This window comes from Parus major, chromosome 1A (assembly GCF_001522545.3).
Source record: "Parus major isolate Abel chromosome 1A, Parus_major1.1, whole genome shotgun sequence".
In the NCBI taxonomy this organism is placed as follows: domain Eukaryota; kingdom Metazoa; phylum Chordata; class Aves; order Passeriformes; family Paridae; genus Parus; species Parus major.
Window position 1 is genome coordinate 43,081,798 of NC_031773.1, and position 24,198 is coordinate 43,105,995.

Sequence of the window (24,198 nt, forward strand, 5' to 3'; positions counted from 1 at the left end):
ACAACTCTTCTGGAGTCTTGTGCTCAAGCAGTGGGCTGCTGAGGAGAGGTTGTCCCTGTTCTGGTCTTCCACTTTTCTAAAGCCTGTCAATCATTTAAGCTTTGGGTTTTTATCTCCCAGGAGAGAGAAAGTCTTTCATATCAATGCAGTAGCTGCCAACTTGAGATCAATCTAATCTTAGCTGCAGTTATTTTTAACAGAACACCATAACAATCTATTATGCTCCAAATAGGTGGGGTTACTGAAGGCTTTATTTTATTCTCTTGCACACAAGCAAACTGACAGGAAGCAGATGTTCTCTTAGTGTGCTCTGAAGTTAGGCCAGACACAGTAAGTGAAACTTCCTTACAGGTACTTGGTCTGAGTTAACAAGAAAATCAAATGGAGAAGTAAAGTCTTTGACTGCTGTTATTTATTTAATTTTGGCTTTGGTTATTGGGTTTCTTTTAACTGGAGTAATTTCTGTTCCTTTTAGCAAGGCATCCTGTCAAAACTAGTTGAGTTTTTTAGAAGCTGGTTTCCTTTTCTACAGTATAAGAAAAACAATGACATACTTCACCGACTGGTAAGTGATCACTTTTTTTATTTTTCCATTTCCTTTCCTAATCCACAGGTCTTCCTCCCTTCCGTATCTCATCCTCTGAACAACATCTTTGGTCTGTATTGTTGGTTTTGGCTCTAAGAGTATTATTTACTCTTTAGATAATACTAATTCTGGTCTTCAGTTACTGTGCCAAATTGGGCAGAAAAGGACAGGAGCTGTATCAGTAGCCAGGTTGAGGATGTTCAATATGTGGAAGATAATAAAATATGCGAGAAATTAAATAAATTCTTGAAAGCTGAACTGAGTTTAATGTAGGTACCCCTTTGGTGGAAGGCAGTAGGGAGATGCTGACTGAGAAAGTCCACGTTTGGTATCCTAGTGCTTTGTAGAGACCACCTAAGACAGAAGGTTCTAGAGTTTCAGCTGAGTATTGCTTCACCCTCTGTTTCAGCCTGTTAGCTCAGGCACAGCACCACCACAGTACAGCTGTACTGGCCCTGGACGCATCCTGGCCTCTTTGTTTTGACACTACTCTCTGAAGGGCCTCTGCTTTTGGGAAAGGCAAATCAAACTTTGTTTACTCTTTCTCTGCAGCACTGCTTTCCAGTTTGGGCTTGTCTCAGATCTGCTTTAACTTGTACCTGCTCCTTCATGCTCCTAGTATTGCTTGCAAATGTCACTCTAGTCAAACTCTTCCAGAATCTAGAGTTTTGATTGATTTTTTTCTACTATGTTGTAGGGATGATGTCTTCAAATGGAGTTTCAAAAGAAAATGTTGAGCAACATGAGAAGTTAGAATTTTCCATTTCTCAAAGAGTTATGCTGTATCTCAGTTCTCCTTTATCTCAGGAGGGCAAAATTTCCTTTGAAAATCTCTCATTAGTGATCTTTGATTGACTTTTTTCTTCCTCCCTCTTCCCCTATGAATTGAGGTTATTATGTTAACAGCAATTTTTAGTCTTACTTTCTTGAGATGGAGGCATAACCAAAGAACATGGAAAACATGTTTGTCCTGCTGCATACTACAGCAGAGTGCTAAAATGACACAGGATGCGTCGGAGGAGGGCAGAGTTTCCTCTTGCACACAGTCCTGAAACAAATGTTTTCCATTAAAAGTAGAATGGAAGTTATCTGAGGTGACATCTGTGCATGGAATTAAATTTCTAAACTAGCTATCTTATGGTTTCATAAAGAATCTCATTCTGTCAGTGACAGAATGAAACAGATTTTGTACTGTGAAATGTCACACTTGTGTTAAAAGCTTCTATTAGAGACTTTTCAGAAATATTCTCTTTTCTCTCCTGTAATTAGCTAGATGCATGGATGCACATGTTCAGTGTTTGTTGAGTCTTGTTATGGCATTCTTAAATTGAAGTAATTATGGTTTGGTGCAGTATGCAAATGAAAATTTCTAGGGACTTCTCTGATAGTTGTATTTGTCTTCATGAGCTGCATATTTGTCTTGAAGAGCTATAGTTGGGGGGAAAGTAGCAAATGCTTATGGCATCGAATTCACAACTGAGTAACTCCCTAAAGTTTGCCTGAGGTGTAGCAGGGGTGAGGTCTCTGGAGCCCCATACTGTTTCACGTTTGGATTGAGTTCTCTTGGGAGAGGTGCAGAATCCTGCAGGAGGGTACTCCACTGCCTTGGCTTGGTGCTTCCATCCAGACCCTACTGTTATTAAGTGTCCACAAGTGACTTTCTGTTGATTAATTAGCAATATCTCCCTTTCTCTCTCTAAGTTCTGTTTGTTAATGATATAAATGATGTCATGACATTTTCAAAAAAAGTATTTTCTGTTTCTTAATGATCTTCTAACAGATTCAGTACTTCTCTTATGCAAATATATTGGCATACTCTGGCCTGTTTCCAGTTGTTACTATCTAGGTCAGATCACAAAGTCACTGTGATGCATCCTGCAAGCCTGAACTGTTAGATAGTAGTGTGAGATTATAAAGTTAAACAAATTTAATAAAAAAGTATCTACTTGTCATATATCTGAAACATTCCTGTGCTCTGGGAACAGATTGTTGTCAGTAAAGTGTAGAGTGTGGGGGTGTTTTCCTTGTTCTGCTAACTTAATTTTAAGAATTTGCATATTCTTTACTAATGCCTGTTTTTTCTCCTGCCCATTTGTATGTGGTAAGGATGTTGGATTTCGATTTGACACGCTCCGTACCATCCTGCAACAGGAAGTTCTGCTGCAGGAGGATGTGGAACTGATTGAATTCCTTGACCCCAGCATCCTGTCTGCAGGGCAGTGTAAGCAACAGGAAAACAGACAACTTCCAACGCTACGCTCCCTAGCAACTCCTAATATTTGGTACTGTATTGAGGATATCTACCATTATAGTCACTGAGAAATAAGTAAAAAATATATTGTGCATTCTTGATATAAAATGCAACATTAAAGTAACTATATTTTTTTCATGTCCTTGGGTCTTTATTCTACTAGCCCCCAGATTTTTGTATAGGCATGTTTTTTTGCATTGGGCATTTTATTGAAAGTGAATTTTAATCTGAGATGACTATATGAACATGAATGAATACTCTCTAATTAATATAGTCTATAAGGAAGAACTAACATAGTTGATTAATTCATTAATTTCTGAAGCTGTATAGAGGTGATTTTGATAATGAGACATGACTGTGAAACATGAATTGCAAAGTGTTTATTTTGGTGGGGTCTTTATAAAATATGTTGTGGGTGGGAGAAGGTGAGGTGGGATGTCCAATTAATTTTCAGACATAGTATATTAGAAGAATAAACTACAAAGTATTTCAATAAGATACATTGAAGTCAGCAGAGTCTTGTGGAATTTACTCAAGAGTACTGAAGGAGCTGACTGGAGCAGTATCTGAACAGCTATCACCTGTATTTAAAAAATAATAACATCAGTGGTTGTTCTGACAGTATCTTGCTTGGAAATGCAGTAATCAGTAGAAAAAAAAATCACATAAAATGGGCCAGTGCTATTTTCTCATATATACACTAAAAATGTAGATAAAATTATTATAAAGTCACACCTCAACTGTTTATGTCATGTCATTATTGATGCTCCCTATCAAACAAGAGAACTTTTGACCCAGATTTTTCTGGTCCTAGCATTATTCAGTTTCTTCAACTTTCAGCTGATAAAGTACACTTTAAAAAAATTATGAATGTTGTTCACCTTCCAGATGACACCAAGTTTGTGTTTTCACAGACCAGAGGTCAACAGTAGCTTGGAGAAATGCCTTGAAAATGATAGAAAATTCAATAAAGACAGAAGTTTAATGCTACACTTGGGAAGGAAAAGTCAAGTTAATAAACACCAAGTGATGAATAACTGGGTATGCAGTACTATTCCAGGAAAGGATCTGCATATCTCTGGGATGGAATAGTGTTATGATATGTAGAAGGTTGTGATCAGTCATCATTTGTTCTGTTCAGAAAAGGGAAGGATATGAGGAAGAATAATGTAATTAATCTGCCAGTGATTCAAATTGGGACTTGGGGGAAATCTTTTGAACTCTAAGAATACTTAGGAGTTGGAATGCCAATGGCCTGGGTTGTGGAGTCTCTATTTTCATCTTTGGTCTGGCCATGATGGTTAACCAACCAACAAAACAAAAGCTGAAAATAAAGAAAGTTAGCTGTTAAATCCCTTCTGGTCTTTCACTGTTGTGATTTGCTTTATTTTATTTGTAAGACTTTAATGTACCAAGGAAGTTAGAAACTGTGTGTCTGTCCCTTTTAGAGGAAGTTACATATTTGGAATATTTTAACCTTGGATCTTTACTGAGACATATCAGTAGCCAGTAGCCCTAAAGAGTTAACACTTGTAAAGCTGATTGAAATTTGACCACAAAACTGTCCAGGAAGTAGAAACCTGTGCCTTAATTTAGAAATGGAAAAATATTCCATGTGAATACTTCCAAACCTAAATTCAGGATACACAGCTTTAAGGGATGAAGGAAAAAAATATTTTTCATTGAAAACATTCTAGAAAAGTATAGTTCTAATGCACCTTGAAGCTGGTATCTCATCCATCTCTTTGATGATTGTGATTATTTTCCAAAAGCATACAATAATATCTATGAAACAGTGGTTTTTCTAGCAGTTACTTATTTATTGCATTTTTATAGAGGAAAGGAATTTTATAAAGGAAACTTTATAAGCTTTTTAAATGTCTTTGAGAAATAACTGAAATACTAGGAACCTTATACTTTAAGGATTTTCAAAAGGTGTCAGAATATTTTAAATGATTATTCAAGCCATCTTTATAAAATTGTGTTAGAAACTAGTGGTGCATTGGTGTCCAAGTTAAATGAGTCAGACTCTAGAAAAAATACAGCTGGCACTAACTGAGGGATTTTCTACCAAAAGAAACATGCCCTTCCCTACTGTACTCTTGAACCTGGAAGTACAGATTCCTACACGCCCTGGCTTATAATGCTGAGTAGTCAGGTTTTTTCTTTTTCTTTTTTTTTTAAATTTTCTTTTCTATTTTTTAAGTCATATGTGTAAGAGAAACTGACCTTTCAGGGTGGTACATTACTCTCCTACTTGTGCTGTAAAAAAGCTGAAGATTTCCTTAGAGTATACCAGCTAAGTAATATCGTGTATTTATTCATCTAAACCCATCACAAGTAGTTTTCAGTGTTTACAGCTCCCTTCAGGACCTACAGAAATGCCCTACAATAAGATGTTGTAATCTCAACTGTAACTGAAAACTTGGTACTTTTCCCACTTGTTTGCTCTCAGTAACGTGTGGTTGGTGGTACTGTCTCTGTTTGCAGGGATGTCTCGCTGTTCCTTGCCTTTGTAAGTGCACTGCTTATGTTTCCTTCGTGGTGGAAGGAATCATCATGGCTGCTGTGTGGACCAGTGCTGCTCCTCTATGCAGTCTTTAGAGTGTGGGGCACGTGGAGGACAGCCAAGCTGCAAATGTCCCTGCGAAAATACTGTCTCCAGCTGGAAGAAACAGTGGCAAATAGCCGAGCCTTTACTAATCTCGTGAGGAAAGCTCTACGACTCATTCAAGAGACTGAAGTGATTTCCAGAGGATTTACCCTGTGAGTCTGTATTTCACTTTATTTAATACACAGATCCATTCAAACCAGCTGTCATCTAGAATTGTCTTGTTACACTGTCTCCCATAACAAGTGGAATTATTGGAAAACATGATACTTCAAGGTTTTAAATTAAATGAAAGAGTATAATTACTATTCATACTAAAAGTATGAATTCTAACAACTCAATATTAGAACCCCACATCCTGTAGGTGAATTAAATCTCACAAAACTCATATGCCTTTGAAATGTCCTGCATTGCTAGCAATGAAATATATGAACAAATGGACTTTGAATGAAATTAACTATTTTGCCGAGTCATTTAGAAAGTTTTTTTATCTTACGTTACAAAATTGATGTAAATAAACTGATCTGCAAGTAGTTGCTCATATTTTAGAAAACAGGATGACATGAAAACCATTCTATTTTTATTTAACAAATAGGTCTGAAGTAGTGAGAACCCAGTAGTCAGCAAAAACCATCAAACGTCATTTCCCACCTCAAGTAAACTTAACATAGTCTTTTTTTCTTGCATACGATTGTTGAAACATATAGATTCTTAAATTATTGACTGTTGAATTTTCCTCTCTTCCACTTAAGGGATGCAAAAGTGTTTCTGATTATTTAGCTCTTGTAGTTATTTGATAAGTTTTGCTGATCTGCTGTGTGAAAGGGCATCAGAAAGTGATCAGTGTATGCAGTGATTCCAAAGCCAACATGCCTGCTGTTTCTGTGCACTCTCATTGCAGTGAATGCTTTTGTGTTGTAATCACCTATGATGAATCTATGTGTGCCAATTCTGCTTAAGGCTAAAGGGGGTGGGAAACACCAACACCTAAAATACAGTCAACTTCTTTTCAAAAAAAAAAAGCTAAAGTTCCCTTGTGGGCAACAAGTTGTTTATCTGTGCCAGACCAACTATTCTACATTCAGACACATGTTCTTACCTGCAAGTGTGCAACTTTAGACTTAAAATTATGGATTAATTTTTTAGCTTGAGATGCCTTCAGTGTATTTCACTGAAGAAATGTTTCATTCTCCCTTTGGAATGCATAAGCATGTCTTCAATCTGCCTAGCTATGTGATTTTTGTTTTGGTCTGGATTTTTGCTGAAGAAGCATATACTTGAGCAATAGGCAGTCTTATCTTTGCAAATGGGTTCTTAAAAGAAATTATTCTTCGGGCTTGTCCAAATTACAGATGAGAAAAACATTTGGATTTTAGCCTAAGTTTAAGCAAATGAACTTGTGGTCAATGTCTAAATCGCTGCTGCCTTGTTCTTTTACTACATTTCTTAGATAACAGATTAACAAAAAACAGACTGGTCTTTAAGCTGGTGCTTGATCTAATAGCTTCTTTACTTGAAACTTTGGCAAGCTTTTCAAAAGACTTTGGTATATGGATGGAGTGGGAGAAGTCTGACTGTGCCAGCATCCTCACTGGAACAACTGTACAGTATAAGGAAGTCAGTGCTGTACATGTGTTGGGTTGGTTTAACCTAGAGGCAGTTCTAACTCCAGAGTGTCCTTTTCTGCATCCATATATGCTAGAGATGCTGCTTCTGCATAGGGCAATATGAAGTTCTTTGCTTTTGAATATGATTCAAAATGCTAGTTTTCCCTTTTTCTTTTTTTTTCCTAGAATTTTCTACAACAGAACAAGTTTACTATGTTCTTCTGTAGTAAGGTTATCAAAATCTTAGTGCTTAGTCATAAAGAGTCTCATGCCAGTATGCCATGAGAAATGCTAAACCATGAAATGGTTGCATTTGAAAAGTTACTGAGTATCCTCTTGTGTTATTTTACATCCTTGAAAGAATTAAATTTCAATCAGGTACAGCATCCTGGTCAGTGTTACATGTGCAGCTGTTTTAAGGTATTGCTAACTCAGCATAGTTTGGCCTGTGCCAAATTGACCATATTGTGAGAGGAAAAGTATTGAAGCTGTCATTGAAAGAGTACCAAATTCAGACTTTGACTGGTTGTACTTGGCTAAAATCTGACAGGGCAAGTCCAGGTCTGCAGCATTGGCCTGAGGTTCCTCATTCTCCACTGCTGGTTTTCCTCCCCATGACACCATCCATTGCTGTTTTCATGGGCTAATTTACACATCCATTGAAATATCTATGGCTTTGCTTTCTTCTACCCTATTTGCCCCTTATTAATTGATACTGGACTGTCTCTGTGAATGGTAGATTTTTTCTGATGAGGTTTTGGTCAGCTCTCTATACATTAAGTGGCTTACTACTGTGTGGTAGTGACTGCTATACTCAAATAGACAGTCAAACATCCTTTTGCCTTCATTCCGCTCCCACCCAGTAAAACTGACTGCAGCTATATAGATCAGGAACTAAGAACTCAAGCAGGGAGCTTGGATTATAAAGTGGTCCCTTCCAATCTTAACTATATTATGATTCTGTAATCCTGTCAGGCTTCTCTTACATTAGCTGTTCTCAAAGACAACTTGATATTCTGATTCCAGCATGGCCTTTGGAAGTGTTTAACACTCTGTTGGAGTTTCAGGTGTGTCTGTGTGGTACCAGCTCTGTGTTGCAGAGATGGCCGAGACCTCACTTGGATAGCTTGGATTTCAGAAATTGTTTAGCAAAGGTAGGGTAGTGCTCTACTCTGGCAGAAGGGCGGTATTTCTGTCTAATTGCTTCATTTGCAATTAGCCAGATGAAGCCTGATTACAGGTTGCAGCCTGGAATTTTTGGAGAGTAATGAAAGTATGCCCATTGTCTTGCATATCATAAAACAAGAACTGAAGAAATACATAATGAAAGTTCGTAGGAGTAAGCAGCAAGTGTTTACTCCCTTGCTTGTCCCCAAAAAATTAACTTCTTTTCCAAAATGCTCCCTTTTTACTGTATTTTAAACTAGAATTAAGCTCTGTGAGCTTAATACATATGAATATATATTAGCATCCTTAGAGAACTGCTTTCATGCCGAAGTACAGTAATAGATTTTTATTAATGTGTTTATATAAATTTGTTAAAAGTTGAAAGCCAATTCAAGATTTGGCTTGTAAAATTAATGAAGAAATATGTTGTTGTTCTATACAGTAAAATGGGTTTGGAGCTGTAGGAAAGGGGAAATGCACCCTTAAATTTTTTTTGCTTCTTGTGGCTGATATGCAAAGCTGATAACATCTTGTTAACATATAAGTCCAATTAAAATACATAGAGGATAAAAGAGAGACTTTTTACAAGGGTGTGTGGTGATAGGGCAAGGGGGATTGGCTTTAAATTGAAATATTGCAGGTTTAGATTAGATATTTGGACAAAAATTCTTGACTATGGGCGTGGTGGGACACAGGAACAGATCATTCAGAGAAGTGGTGACTTACCCATCCCTGGAACTGTTCAGAACCAGGCTGGATGGGGCTTTGAGGAGCCTGGTGGAAGGTGTCCCTGCCCATGGATCTTTAGGTGATCTTTATGTTCCTTTCCAACCCAAACCATTCTGTGATTCTGTGAAGATAAATGAAACACTAGAAATTTATATGATATGACATGCCTGACAGAAAGACATATAATAGATTCTACTAATTTAAATTAGTAGAATAAAGAAGATTTTTTTTTCTAAAAAGCACTGAAACAATCCATTCCAGAAGGAAAGCAGATTGTTTTGCTGAATACTGGCAGTACATGCTGTGCATGAGTTATGCTATATTTATTCTCTATAGGAGTTGGAAAAGTCTGCATCACTGACTAGAACATAGATATCTCTCTCTTTATTATGGTAGGAGAATTTTGCTCCTTTTCTTTGAGCTTACTTATGACAATTCACATGGGCTTGGGTCTACAAACTGATGCAGGTTTATACATAAACACTTCCAGTTACTACTTTCAAAAGCTAGGGAAAGGTTAGAGATTGGCATGTATTACACTACATGCTGTGTTCCCTAGTTGAAAGATACAGCATGGCTAACATTTGAAATTTACATTTAGAAATGGAAATGAACACAGTTTGTTTTTTATTTTTTCAGATTTTAAAGTACTTTATGAGATGTTATATAAACCATTTTAATAACACATAATTTAAAATGGTATGCAGATATTTTATATTGTATTTCAGCTAGCATATTGAATAGATGGCAATATTTGGCATGAATCTGCTTGTATTAATAGTGTTAGACATACTAATATATGGCTCCAGCCTTGCTCACTGGGTGGGCTGCTGTGGTTTTCATATTTGATAGTGAAGGCCACAAGCTATTTCCTCTCCCAGTCAATGTGCAGCACGGTCCAGCTAAGCACATGGAGTAGGACTGACATTTTCCCAGCAGTGTCAGTCTGCTGACTTGGTCAGATTTTCAGTCAGATGGACTACATAAATAGTTCCCAGTGCAGCAATCCACCTCAGGCTTACCAGGTACCAGGTATGCTTTTCCCTTTTAAGTGACTGCACATGCAATCACTTCTTCACTGTGCCCTGGGAAAGGTGAGAGCAGAAGCAGGCTTCCAGCCCCAAACAATTAATCATAACTGATTGTCCTGTTGTCATTATGTCACTATGTTCATTCCTGAGCTGATTCTAGTAAAAACAGTCCCAGCAAGCAGAGTGCACCTAGGCTGTTTCCAGAGTCTCAGTCACAGGTTTGACATCAGATTGTATAGGAAGAGATACAGCTGGAGCTTAAAGTTCCACAGACCTGTTCAATGTTCACCCAGTTCACAGTTCATTGTATTTTCAGATGAGGAGATTTCTTACAGTGCTAAAGCCAATCTGAGTTATATTCTAACAGGAAAATGGCATCATTTCCTTTAAATGGTATAATTTCCTTTAAATGGTATATTCACCTGAATAGTCAGACACCAAATGCATTTTCCAATATGCTTGTGTGGTGTATACATTTCATGTGTTTACCTGTCAAGTCCCACAAACACAGCTGCCATTCATTGCATGATGATAAAATCTATGTCACCTCTCAAAAAATATTTCTCCTCACCTAGAAAACTTTCTGCATCAGGAAAGTTAAAAGAATATAGTGATTTGCAGGAAAAGCTATGTGTTGGCACCTTTTTTCTGCAAAAATTATTGAAAAAATAAATTTGGATATAAAGAGGTATATATTAAATACATGTTTATTGAAACTTCCAAAGCTCACAGTGGGCATGCGATCGTTTTGCATCCTGATTGAGATAATATTATGGTATGTATACCGTGAATGTACCATTTTGGAAAACTTTAGAGAAAATAAATGTGCTCAGGAGTTTTGCAACAGCTCAGATGAGAATAGATTAAGGCTATTTACTGAGGAATCCTGGCTGCTGTCCAAAATTTTGATTAACTGTATCATTGATATGATAAGTTTTTTTTTTTACTCTCCTAGTTACTGAGTGATTAGAAAAAGCTTTCTAAATAATGAAATAAGAAATCTGATGTACTGTTCTTTAAAAATACTTTAGGACACCTGTACAGTTGTATCACATTTTACTTTTCAAGTTTGCTTGACAGGGTCAGTGCCGCTTGCCCATTTAATAAAGCTGGACAGCATCCTAGTCAGCACCTGATTGGCCTCCGGAAAGCCGTGTATCGCTCCGTCAGAGCCAACTTCCGAGCTGCAAGACTGGCTACTCTGTACATGCTGAAAAAATATCCTTTCTGTAAAAACCCACCAGGTCAGGTAGCACATGCTGCCTTCCTGCAGAGTTTAGAGTCAGGATGTCTAGAAACATACAGTATCTAATTATGTATCTAAACAAGGGAAAGAAAAGGTAGAGTAGTAAATTGGGGTTTGTGTTTGGTTTGGAGCATGCTTAAAATTTGCCTTTTTGTGTACTGTGCAGTGTGAGATAAGATTCAGTGCACTGAAAACATTGTATCATTATTGACACTCATACTTTTGGTGAAAGTGCTGAAGATGTGTTTCAGAGCCCTTCAAGATTTTGTTTTATAATTCCTCTTAGCCCAAAATATCCCTTGCATCAAAATATCCTCTTCTCTGATCAATATGGCCTTTCACTCGACATCCCTGTGTTCAAAGGTAAGTTGGTTTTCTACTACCAAAATTAACTGCAGCAAATTTATCTTAATGTATACTTCAAATATGTTAGAAGGAGATCAGTCTGATGAACCTGTGACAGAGAATTAAAAATTGTAGGTCACAGCTTTATTCATGGTGATACAAATTGCATAATCTTGATACGTTATCGTTCTCACTTCTATTCAGCAGAACTAGAAGTTCAGCAATATTTACTTGTGGCTAGTGTACTATCTTTTAGTTAGACAGCTGCCTGCAGTGAGTACAGTTAAATAATTTTGCCCTCATTAAAATTTCTTCCCATGTAGGAGAGAAAATATGCAGTTATATATATGCCTTATACCAGGCAGTTGTGTCAAACTTTGTACACGAGTAATTTAATGAGATGGAAAGTCATATTGCTTACATTTTGTGTGGAGGGACAGTTGGGTACTAGCACAAACAACTCAGCATTTTCTTACACTATTCTTGCTCTGATTTGTTTATGTCATTGTTCAAAATCACAGAACAAAATGCCATAGAAAAGCATATTTCTCTTATTTTTAAATCTAAGGTTATATCAGGATGCAATGGCTGAAAGCCTAAACTATAAATTAAGCACTTTGGGTTAAATATTTACAGGATGTCATGTAGACCAGTTCAAAACCTCTCTGCACTGTCCTACACTGAATTGTTTGGTGATTCAGGCAGTGCTTCCCTCGGCATGCTAGCTGCTTAATACTTTTATTCTTAAGAGCCTTGTGGGTTCTGCATCATGGGAATCTGATGTAATTATATACAAGCTGGATGGAGGAAAACTTTTAGCTTATGTTACTGGCTGATGTTAATAATCTCACCCTCAGCTGATGCAGAATGGTCTGATACTCCATTTCCCTTGAACTATTTTGATAGGTAGGACCTGGGCATTGGACTGTGTACACTTAAAAAGCTTGGATTTTGTTGTGAGGTGATGTTCTTTGGTGTTAAGGCATAAATAGTGTTATTTTTTTATTAGTGATAAAACCAGACATTGGATAGTAGTATTTTAAACTGAGTGATATCTTACCCCATTAGAATGGAATGCATATAAAATGCAATCTAGGTCTTTGAGATGCACTCAGCATAGGGAAATTTGCAAATTTCCTGTAGTAAATCTAGTAAAAACTTGTTCCTTCTCCTCTGTAAAGGTTTACTTACTGCCTCATGAACAGTTAGAAAAACACATACCTTTAACTTGGGAGAGGGAAAGTTCATACAAGAAAACAAGTAAGCTACACAAAAGGTAGAGAGACCCTGTTGAGATTATAAAAACCTAAATTGCCATGCTGGAAGGTCTGAGTAGAGACACTTGGGCATTTTTCAGAGCAATGTTTCTTCCTTGACCAGCCAGTTCAAAACATGCTTAGTTCACCCCTGGTGAGCAGGCAAGAATTTTGTAGAAGAGCAGCTTGGATTTCCCAGGGATTCTATGAAGCCCTCATGTTAGCTCTTTAGATGGGAATGTGCTTTTGAATGTTCAATTGTTACATCCAGGGATACATTAGCATTCTTGTTTTTTACAGGTAAATAAGGGTGTCTAATCTGATAGAGGTTAGACATTCATTGTACAGGTATTTTATTCTGGATTTGACAGTTCATTATTAAGTAGCACTGCCTTCTCTTTCAAGCTAATAAGGTGTGTGAGTTGAACAGATGAATGAAGTATTTTCACAGAGACGAAAAATTAAACTAATCTAAGATAGTTGGGCTTTAATATTTTGGCTTTAATAGAAGGCATTTGGGCTAAAAATACTACTAGATCAAAGTGCATGAAGGAAGTGTGTTCCTGTATATAATGGTGTGTATATGTTTAAACTTTGGAAATGTTTGATCCTTAGGAAGCTAATGGGGGCATGGGATCAGTTCTCTGCTTTCATCTGTCAGACAGAAATGGGAGTGGAAGGGTTGCAGTAGAGGAGGGCAAGGCAGGAGGTGCAGGAGGCCACCAGGAATCCCTGGCTGACACAGAATAGGTAAGTGGTTCCTTGGTCAAACCTTGCATTTGAGACTGGAATTTATTTTTAGCATGACTTAGGAATCCACATGTGTCCAAACTGCTTTTTGTGGTGTTCATACTGTTGGAAATGTCATGTTGCAGGCTAACAAGGAGTACAAGTAGTTTCTAAGATAAGTGATCCTGAAGGGTTTTGACCTGACATTTCAATTTCTGCTGGAGTTACCATCCTCATCCTACGTGCTCCCTCTGCTGGGCACGCTGTCAGGTTAATTTACAGTAGACACCATTTATGTGAGGCAGCTGCTGGTGACAACAGTAATATTCTGATCCTAATTAATTTACATTGCAGGGTTTTATCTGAACACTTAACAGGCTTCTTCCTTTCCAGACATTAGGGATAAAGGAGGGAGAAATGTGGTTTTTAGATCCTGGACACTTCATTTTACTGTTTCCTGGGACTCAGAATATTACTTTTTCATGCAATGTTCTTCTGCTTAACTGGTAAACATCTCTTGAGCAAAGCACTTTTGCAAGTTCAATCCTATGAGAATTTAGCACGATGCAAATTTGGGTGTGAAAGTGGATGGAACTCGTAGCTTCCCCCAGAAAACACATTAGCTGGACAAGAGACAAGTGCTTCTAATAGGCTTTATGAGCAAGAGATGAGAGCATTCAGTTTCTAGATCAAACTATAAATGAAAAAACCATGTTTTAAATTAAGACCATCTTTTCACTAATGTGTTACAAATTATATATATTTCTGTGGAACAAATGTGATTTTGTACTAATTTTGTACTAACTTATCATTAGTCATTAATTTTGTATTAATGACTAATGATAAGTTTACATTTCTGTTTTAAAATTAATTTTACTATTTTGTGACTGGGTAACTATCAGAAAACATGCAAAAATCTTGACCTGTTCCTCCCCAGCCTGAGGTTAACCAAAATTAATGCTATTTTAAAGTAAATGCTGCATAGTCTAAGAATTATTTTATCTGTCTTCTGGTATCATTTATATTGGGCTTGCTTCCTACTTTTTAAGCATTTTTGGGGGCTAGAAATGTACATTTTCCTACCGAGATTTTAAATATGATGAATGGTGTTGATAGATACCAGTTTGCCACTCATCCTGCCAAGATCATGTCTTTACAGTGATGCAATCAATAAAGTTAGTGATATGACAGGGAGCTCCTGCTCTTCACAGAGCTCTCTGAAATGTCAAAGACCTTTTACTGTAAAGACCTCTGAGCAGTCCATCCACAGATAGACCTCTCAGCAAATTCACATCCTGACTTTAATCTGTAACAAAGGCTACCTTTAAAACTTCAAATGGCACAATTGTTCTCTTTCCTCTCTTCCTTAAACTTCTAGTTTAAGATTAACATGAACTATCTCTTGGAAACTCAGTATTTAAAAGTACGCTGTTTCAAAAGGGCTGCAGGGATTTTTCATCAATCTATTTTGTTTCTTTTTATGTGTTTGTATTTTGACATAGGTGTTCTGACAGTGTTTTATCTCTCATACTTCTAAGAACATTTAAAACTTGTGCTTCAAATAAAGATTGCAAAACTTTAAATTAAACACGATTCAGGTGAATTTGGGATGAAAGTCTGTGCTTTCATAAAAATTGCCTGGAATAAGAAACCTTATAAAGTATTTCTTTCCTTTTCTGTGTGTTTAATGCAAAAGTGGCTTTGTTTACCACCTTAACTCCAGCTAAACTTACCCTCTGAACTCGGAGAGTGACAACGTGACCAGCTACATCTGTGTGGTCCCCTTTAAGGAGCTGGGTTTGGGACTGAGTGAAGAGCAGGTCTCCGAAGAGGAGGCACACAATCTGACTGATGGCTTCAGCTTGCCTGCACTCAAGGTAAGCTCTCCCAGATGGGCTTGATCATGTAGGCTCCTGGTGAAAATCTTCCTGTTGTCATGAAGTCCTGTGGCTTGTACATCCTAGCGTGAAGCAACACACTGAATTGAGGGTAAGGTGTAATCAGTCAGGCTCTTACCATGTGTTTCTACATTTATCAGCATTCCCATGATTTCTTTGTGCATGTAGAGAAAGGGAAGTTACTAAATACAACATAAGGATTCTTTTCTGCAAATAATGGACATTCAAGTCAGTGTTATATAATCAGCTTGATCAATCCCCTTAAACATTATTTTTTTCTCTCTGATTTCACCTGATCCCAGCTGAATAAAATAATTTCCAGATTTGTACTTAATTCTTTTTTTGTCTAATCTCTTGACATATATAAAAGGAGAGACATCAGAAATCACAAATTAGCTGTAAATGCCAAAGGGAGTAGCTGCATTTATTCACACTGAGGAGTAGAAATCATAAGCTTGGACCCCTGGCTGCTGTGAGCCAGTGTTGTTCTTCAGTTTTTGAAAAGCTTTTAACTGAACAGAGTGACAACTATGTAATGGCCTTTTGATCTATTTTGTTTTGAGATGTTAGGTATTTTTTATTTGCATGAGTCAATTGGAAGGAAGATCTAATTTGAATGCAAGTCTTCTATACTCTAATGGTCCTCTGCCAGGGCAATTCCCTTTTAGCATTGTCTTTTTAATAGAAAATTCCATTATTATATGACTTCTATGTTTCTTTGGGGTTGGCTTTCATTGCATTTTTTCTCTCTTAATTTATAGACCTTGACTTCTTTTGTTCTGATGGTAAATGTTACCAGTAATAGTGATTATTTAGCTTTGAGGCTTTGACTAATTAGTTGTAAGCTAAGAGCTACAATAAATAGCAGGTTTGGGGATTTTTTTCTTGCATTTTCTTGCATTAATTGCAACAATGTAAGCCTGCTAATTTACCCACTTCTTTTTAAGCACAAGAAGCCAGTCAGAGGTACCCAAGCTTGTAAGTTAAGCCTTTGTTTACCTGCAATTTGCAGTAATTTAACTGAACAATGTTTTAGTTAAACTGGTTAGGATACTTTCTGGATACAGCTAAGCTCACAACTAATAAATCTCAATTTATGGTAGCTCATAACAGCCAGCAATGTAGGCTGGGTGTGGTACAGCTGAATCAATCTAAATTAACATAAATCAGTCGTAAGCAGATTCCTGTCTAGGGATAACATACTTTGATAACCTTGGGACATATTTGTGTGGTGAACCTTGGATGTGCAATCCAGTTTTTTTCACCTTGAGAGAATTTGTCTTTATATTAAAATGCAGGTCATGCTAAGCCATATGACAAATGTAGCATGTGTTTTTTGGCTACCTTGTCCTTGAAGTAAATTTAAAGAGTGAAAATTTTCACTAAATTAAAAAATACCAGTTTAAGCTGAGGAGAGCCAGTTGGATATTTTGTGTGTCAGCAAAGATCATCAGTAGTTATTGGTGGAGCAAGCTATTTGCAACCATAAATACATCTGAAATTTCCTTTTCTCTTGTTGTGCCTTTTTTCAGGTAGGTTTTTGAATATTGTTATCAGTTCCTGAAGTCCACTGTTTCTGTGTGCTACTTTTTTACTGCCTGTGATTTATGTCTGGTGGAAGGGATTGGTCTTCTTTTGTGCTTATTACAGCATGAGCTTTTGATTTTTTATCCAGGGCACCACACATTCAGGGACACTTGAGTGATTGCTGCCCATTTGTTTGCTTTGTATTTTTGCACCCATCCAAATCAGTCTTGCATGTGTGCCCCAAATTAATTTTATGTCATTCATGTATTCTTTTTTCTCATGAGCATCTTTTGTAAATTGAGATTTCTTTTTTTCTTTTGGAATACTCTTTCAGTTGCATCCAATTATTTTTGACATAATGAATAAATGTTTTGTCTTCCTTGGTCTGGAATGCTTGTGAATAAGTTTCAGTCTGCACCTCATAATCACCTACAGCTGATCCCTTTTAATAAGGGCCATTTTTGCAGAGAAAAACTTCATAACCTTTCTTTTTCATTTTAGACATAAAAGGTGCTGCTGTTCTGTCATGGTCCACTGAGCAAACTTCTCTATACTAAGAAAACAGTCATTTCATTGGAAGTGGAAGTTTTCAAGAAATTGAAATTTTGGGTTGCCTTATTCCCAGGTGGACCAGCCTCTTTAGTACCATAGATAACACTGTGGATCAATCAATTTCTTAGAAGTCTTTCCTTCCTTAGTGGTATTGGTGGAATTTCTTACTTTGGCTGAAAAAAGAAATAAGTTAGCAGCTCAACTTTCTTCAGATGTAAAATATTTTTTTGTTGAAGTACAGTGCAATTAGGCTCACGTTTCAAGGTTTGGTGTGGGGCAGTGCGGTAATTATTAGATTGTAGAAATGACAGCTTTTCCTTATAAAGGGAAAATGTCTTTGCTGCCACTGGAATTTTGGCAGCCCTTTACGAGCTGTAGGGTATGTGGAGATTGTAGCATATAATGAAACTGGCCGATGGGAATATGAGGTTTTGGACTCCGACAACTTTCTGAGCATAATTGCATTTAATATCCTTCATCAAGGAATTAACAGTCACCTAAGGGTCACAAGATCCGAACCTCACGTGCTCTGGAATACCCTTCATAAACAGTCAGCGGATTTTTGCAGTTTTTCTAAGTTCCTGTTGCTGGCCAAGGAATGTTTTCCCATGGTGTATCTGTACATTTACTTTGGAAGCTGATTGCCTTCCAGGTGCACAGAGCTAACTAACCCTACCCTGTTTTGCAGGTCCTCTTTCAGCTCTGGGTAGGGCAGAGTTCAGAATTTTTCAGGAGGCTGGCGCTGCTGCTCTCCCCAGCCAACGCATCCCCCAAGCCCTTGGTGTCCCCGGAGCGGCTGCCTCACCACATCCTGCGCGACGTGACCCAGGGCCTACCTCACACCCACGCCGCCTGCTTGGAGGAGCTCAAGAGGAGCTACGAGTTCTATCGCTACTTCGAAACTCAGCATCAGTCGGGCTTGGAATGGCCAGCCAGGACCAAGCGGGAGTCCAGAGAGCTCAACAGTCTCCAGACAGCGGTACGCAGCTTGCAGCTTCACCTCAAGGCACTGCTCAATGAGTAAGTTTACACATGAATTAACAAAGTATAAAGAAGTTGAAGTTCTTTGGGTTGTCAGCTTTTATCCCCAACTAAAAGCAAAAAATGTAGATACATACAGTCTTTGCAATTATAGCCACACAGTATGGGCTCAAAGATCCTTGGTTTACTATGGAATCTGGTATTTTTCCTGGGTATTCTTTGAGTATTTGGTGAAAACTTGAAGATAAGCAGTGCACTAAGATTTTGCCTTGCTTTTGTCACTCCCTTATAAAAAATACGAAAATGTAATTATCTTCCACTGATTTTTCAATATATCAAATGCTTTATAAGAACATTTAGCTCATAGTAACTATCTAATAAATATCCTTAAAGATTTGTTACTGACTTGGTAAAATGGTTGAGACTGTCCTATTCCTTTAATCTTACATATAAGAATTATTATAAAAAATTCAGGTAAGCAATGTATCTTGATGTAGAAAAAAATACTTTAATTTTAAAATTTTGGGGAGTCTTTGAGGAATTGACTGAGTTCTTAAAACTTGAAGAAAATAACAGTATATTACATGAAATACTTGAACGAATGGTGAAGTCAAATATTTATTATTACTTACTGCTGTTGTTCTCCTTATCACTTAGGGTAATAATTCTTGAGGATGAACTTGAAAAGCTTGTTAGCACTAAGGAGACACCTGAGTTGACAACAGAAGCCCGTCAGGTTCTGGAACAAAAACTAAAGTTTATTCAGCCTCATATCCAGGCAAGCAACAGCTGCTGGGAAGAAGCCATTTCTCAGGTGGAAAAAATAAGTGGAAGAAACCCAAATAAAAAAGGTAAATGTGAGAGATTAATTTAGCAGCTAATGGGATACACTTCAGAGATGAAATAGTCAAATGGATCAATGACAGTGTTCAGCCTATGTATCAGAATTTTAGCTAAAGAAGGTTTTACAACCATACACTTTGAAAAACTTTGTCCTTTCATCAGGCTTTTTCACTGTGATGGCCTTGAAGCTTTCGTTTCAGCAAGAAATGCAAACATATTAACTCAGTCTGTTAGACCCGTGGATTCAGATGGTTATATTTTCAGGTGCAGACTGATCATGGCTTTTTGCCCTTGATTGGTCAATCACCTGTGAAGGGGTAGGATTTTAATGAATCACCCTCAAGATCTTCATTTATTCACTGCATTAAAATTATCCCATTAATTGAAATGATAATGGCAGTGTCATGAAACTTTTTTGACAATCACATTTCCTGGAACATTTTAAATCATGGAGGACATGTGGAGCATATAATACCCATTTACTTCCTCTGTCAAAGACTGTGAGCTAATCTTTGGTATTCTTAAAAGTCTTAGTGAGCAGCATATCCCAGCATTTTGTTTGTTGTCCTTCTCCTTAGGATCTGTACTGCCCATGCTGTTCTTGTTATTTAAGCACAAACAGCTTAAATAACTGCAGTGAACTTAGGCTCTCCTGTCATGGAATTGAACCTGTAATTTATAATCTTTCTTTTTTCCATGAGCATTTTTACTGTCCTAGGAAGGCACAGCCCAGCATCTGAAAAATGCTGGTAATGGAGACTGCACTAGGAAAATTGAGGGGAGAACTTGGGGTATCAGCAAGTTACCTGCAGAAATCCAAATCTGAGGTGGAGTATCCAGTAGATGCATAAATATTGCTGTGGGCCTGCAGGCAGGCTGACCTTATTCATTCTTACATCAGAACTGGGAGCACTGGGAGGCTTCTTGCAGGCTCTGTGCAGGTCCAGACATGGTATAAACAAACTCCTGTAGTTTGCCTGATAGTGCAGTCATACAGCTTCCCCCTCAGTGCTGCATAAAACATCCTGTGAGGATGTTAGATGTAGCCTGATACATTTGCATGTGCTGACCTGTTGTGTTCTGTTGATGCTCTCCACAACCTGCAGATCCACTGATCTTTTTTCCCCCTTTCCTTAAAAGTTCTTTCTAGACTACACACCATAGTATTTTTAGTTATTTTAGTTTTATTTTTACTTTGTGTATAAATTTCACAGCAGGCCTATTTATTATAACTTACTTCCTTTTAAAGTTCAGTACAAAAATAACCTTGTGTGTGATCTAGAAGGAAGGGATTGCGTGGGAAATAAAAAATAAAATAATCCTTCACGTTTACCCACCGCTTTCCTGGAAATGTGTTGGGATTGAACTTCTATTTTGCAACAAGTTCATTGAACTACTCCACAGAAGCCACCTTAAATTATTTTGGTCATTGAAAACTATTTTTATCTGACAACATTTGACTTTCCTGATACATTTCTAAGCCATCCAGCTTCTGCGAGTTGATCTTGTCAAGCTGCACATGAAATCAAATTCAATTCTTTTGCTGTCTTCCTACAAATTTTAACAGCTGGTCTGTCAGTCATGTTATGTAAATTACTTCAATAAATTGTCTCATTTTTTTTTCAATACTTTATGAAAGCTCTTTGGGAGAAGATACCTTCCTGTTGAATTAACATAGCAGCTCAGCACAGCTTTTATGTTTATGCATCATTATCCAAAACTAAATCAATCTTTTGACAAGAGCTGTTTCAAGAACCCCATGGGCTTAGAACATTGTATCTAAGTGGATGCTGAGCACTTTTGCTGCAGTAGATGTTTAGTTCAATTAACGAGTTCAGCCAGTAGAGCATCTGTATGAAGAGGTGAGTCCCCTTCAACAAGCAGTACATGCTTCTTGCCCTGAATCATTATATGTCCAAGCTGGTTTGCTTTCAGGTACAAACAGCCAAAGCGAAGCCTTTCAGGGTAATAAAACACTCACACTCTCCTGTCAGCCTGTCATTGGTGGTGAAAACAGAATGTATCTTATATTTTAGCATATGGTTCCTTCAGGGAATGCAGTTTGGCTTCCTCCTCAATTTGGTCTGTTTCTAGAATCAGTGCCTTTACTCACTGATCCTGTCAGGTACAGAGCAGAGCCTCAGAACAAGTGGGGCTTTAGCACATGAAAAGGAATTCACCTCTATTTAATTACTTGGGAAATGATGGACAATATATCATTCATATACATGTACATCTTCGCTCATTTCCTAGAACTTTAAGCTTCTTCTCTTTATTCTTTCACATTTTTTCATCACTGATAAAATTTACCATTTAAAGCTTCAACAATTTAAGCATGCAGTAATCTACTGCTAATACTATATTACAGAATGGAGTACTCTTTATGGCTAGTTACAGCATTGTATTTATGATCTTTGAAACAGGTGCCCTCAAACTGTTTATTTCCATCCTTTTTCCTTTTAAACTGTCTCTGTCTTTGCAAATGTAGACAACTATTTTAGATATTTATAAGAGAATAGCCATGGTACTCTGCTGCAATCTCACCATCCCTAAGTGTTCAGTGTATAGATTAGAAATGGAAAATAGGGTTAGGTGGGACTTGGCAAGGTCATTTAACCCATTTCCCTTCTCAAGGGTAAATTAGTATTTGTGAGTAAATGTTGTTCTGTTCCTAAAAAACTCTCTTTAGAGACATTTTACAGTATTTCCAGGCATCTATTCCAGCACTTAATTCCATTACCAGTAGAATGTTATTACTGAATAGAAGAAGTACCTCTTGCTGCAATTTAAAAGCAGTAATTCTGATCCACCCACAATGGAAATCCATTTCCTCTTGATGGCTCTTATGTTAGCAAAGATGATTATTATGTTTCTTTCTGTCTTCTCTACATGACTCCCTATGCTTCAGCTTTTCCCTGGTGACTATACTTTATTTAGTCCTCTTATAATTTCCAATGTTTTCTTCTGTACTCCCTCTAGTTGGCCCACTGTGTTACTGAATGAAGGGGCCCCAGACTGGGCACTATGTTCCATCCACAGCCCAATCAGTGCCACAGTAGAAATGTTATTTCATGTGTCTAACAGTCAGTGCTGTTGCTTGTATGTACTAGTTTGTAGTTTGGCTTTTTGCTTGCAGTGGGGTTGAGTGGTGCTCCCCAGTCAGTTGTGATGTATTTGCACACTTTGCTATTCCAAAGCACAAAAATCTGCAGCCACTGTCACCAAACTGCTGGGTCTGAAATCTCTGGGAATCTCCCAGAATAATCTGGGTCATATCTCTGATTTTCCAGTATTGTTTTTTTATTGTGGTGGTGCCCTTCAGTGTTCTTGCAGATTATGCCCAAATCAACAGATTTAATGAGATGCAACACTTTTCTTTCGGCCATTGGAAATATTGGAGAGTATTGGGCTTGAGACAAATTCTCACTCAGTGTATTCCAGAATGAAAATGGTAACCATATTGTGAGGCTGTTCTGTGCACCTAATAGCAACTTTTCTTGGCCTTTGCATTTTGCTTATAAGGATGTCATGACATGATGTCAAAAGTCCTATTGAAAACAAAATGCAGGATTGTCTTTGGTTCTTTCTGTACACAAGACCTGTTACTGCATTGAAAATTTAACATCTTCTATTTCCAACAAATCCACACTGGCTGTTACTTGTCTCCTTGCTACCTCACAAATATCTTCCTGTAAACTTTCATTAATTATTTCTTCCAATATTTTCCAGTTATTAAAAGCTAGTTTACCTATATATATATATTTTAAACTTCTGAATGAAGTCTCTTTCTCTGGTTTTACTGATTTTGCTTGCCATCTGCAGGTTTTCAAAATCGATAAAATTTCTGAGATTTGTTAGTTGAAGTGTTTCAGCACAAGTTCCATTGGACCCAGCTTGTATCAAAACAACCAAGTTACTTAAGTGCTCTCTGTTTCAGTGTAACCTAACCAGCCTTCTCACCATTTTTTTCATGTGTGCAAATCCTGCTTATGAAAATACTTGGACCCTTCCTGAGTGAGTCAGAAACATCATTGAGTACTCAATTTTATTTTTTAAAATCCCTTTTCTTCTTTCCCCTAAAGGCAAAATTGAAGTTTCCTGTGACAACCTACAGCATACTACAGTACCTTTAACACAGCCTGCCATATACATAGAAAACAAAGATCCAATCCCTGAAGAGCAGGTAAAAAAAAAAAAAAGGATCATTTAAAATACATTTAAAATAATAATTGAGGATTATTTGCTGTATCCATTCTTTTTTTTTTCAGTTGCTTGTGCAGTGACCTTGATGTCTTGCCAAGACAGACAAGTAAGTGGCCAGTGCCACTTCACAATTGGACTTGTAGAAAAAAGAATTTTGTACATTCCTTTTGCTGTTCCATGGGGAGGTATTCCCCATCCTGGAAAAAAGAGCACTAGTATTCATTTCTCATATATATCATTAGCAATGAGTGACCGAAGGAGAGCAGCAACACAAGTCAGAGAATTAAAAAGTGAGAATTACTTAAAGGCAGCATATGAAATAGTCCTGCTTTTGCTGGATAAACTGATACAACTGCGAAAGTGACAAGCTCGAGCACAAACCATCCTGCCTTCAGTTTGCTTAGTCTCTGCATTTTTGGATATCTTTTCACTGTAACACTGAAAAGTTTTGTGTTCTTTGAGGAACTCCTGAGTGATGGTTGGGCTGTCTTGAAGAGATGTGGGCCTCCTCCATCCCAGAACTGAGTGGCATATGCATTCTGAAAGCACATCCTCTGTTCTGTTCCTCCCTTGCTTCTCCCCCACATGTATTCTCTCCAGATGGTTTTCCATATCAAAAAGCTGGGACTAATTATT

At 37.4% G+C, this 24,198-nt stretch overlaps 1 protein-coding gene across 5 annotated transcripts in view; it reads left to right on the plus strand.

Moving 5' to 3' along the window:
• Positions 1-24,198, plus strand: part of VEZT (vezatin, adherens junctions transmembrane protein) — a 48,505-nt gene that overhangs the window by 8,350 nt on the left and 15,957 nt on the right. For 3 of the 5 annotated variants that reach the window (XM_033514234.1, XM_015627877.3, XM_033514233.1), the window contains exons 3-10: positions 476-565; positions 2,693-2,868; positions 5,328-5,603; positions 11,051-11,200; positions 15,288-15,435; positions 18,224-18,555; positions 19,174-19,367; positions 23,442-23,542. In XM_033514234.1, coding sequence (XP_033370125.1) covers positions 476-565; positions 2,693-2,868; positions 5,328-5,603; positions 11,051-11,200; positions 15,288-15,435; positions 18,224-18,555; positions 19,174-19,367; positions 23,442-23,542 — 1,467 coding nt within the window. The remainder of the gene's footprint in view (positions 1-475; positions 566-2,692; positions 2,869-5,327; positions 5,604-11,050; positions 11,201-15,287; positions 15,436-18,223; positions 18,556-19,173; positions 19,368-23,441; positions 23,543-24,198) is intronic. The other 2 variants (XM_033514235.1, XM_033514232.1) reach the window with 1 other exon arrangement.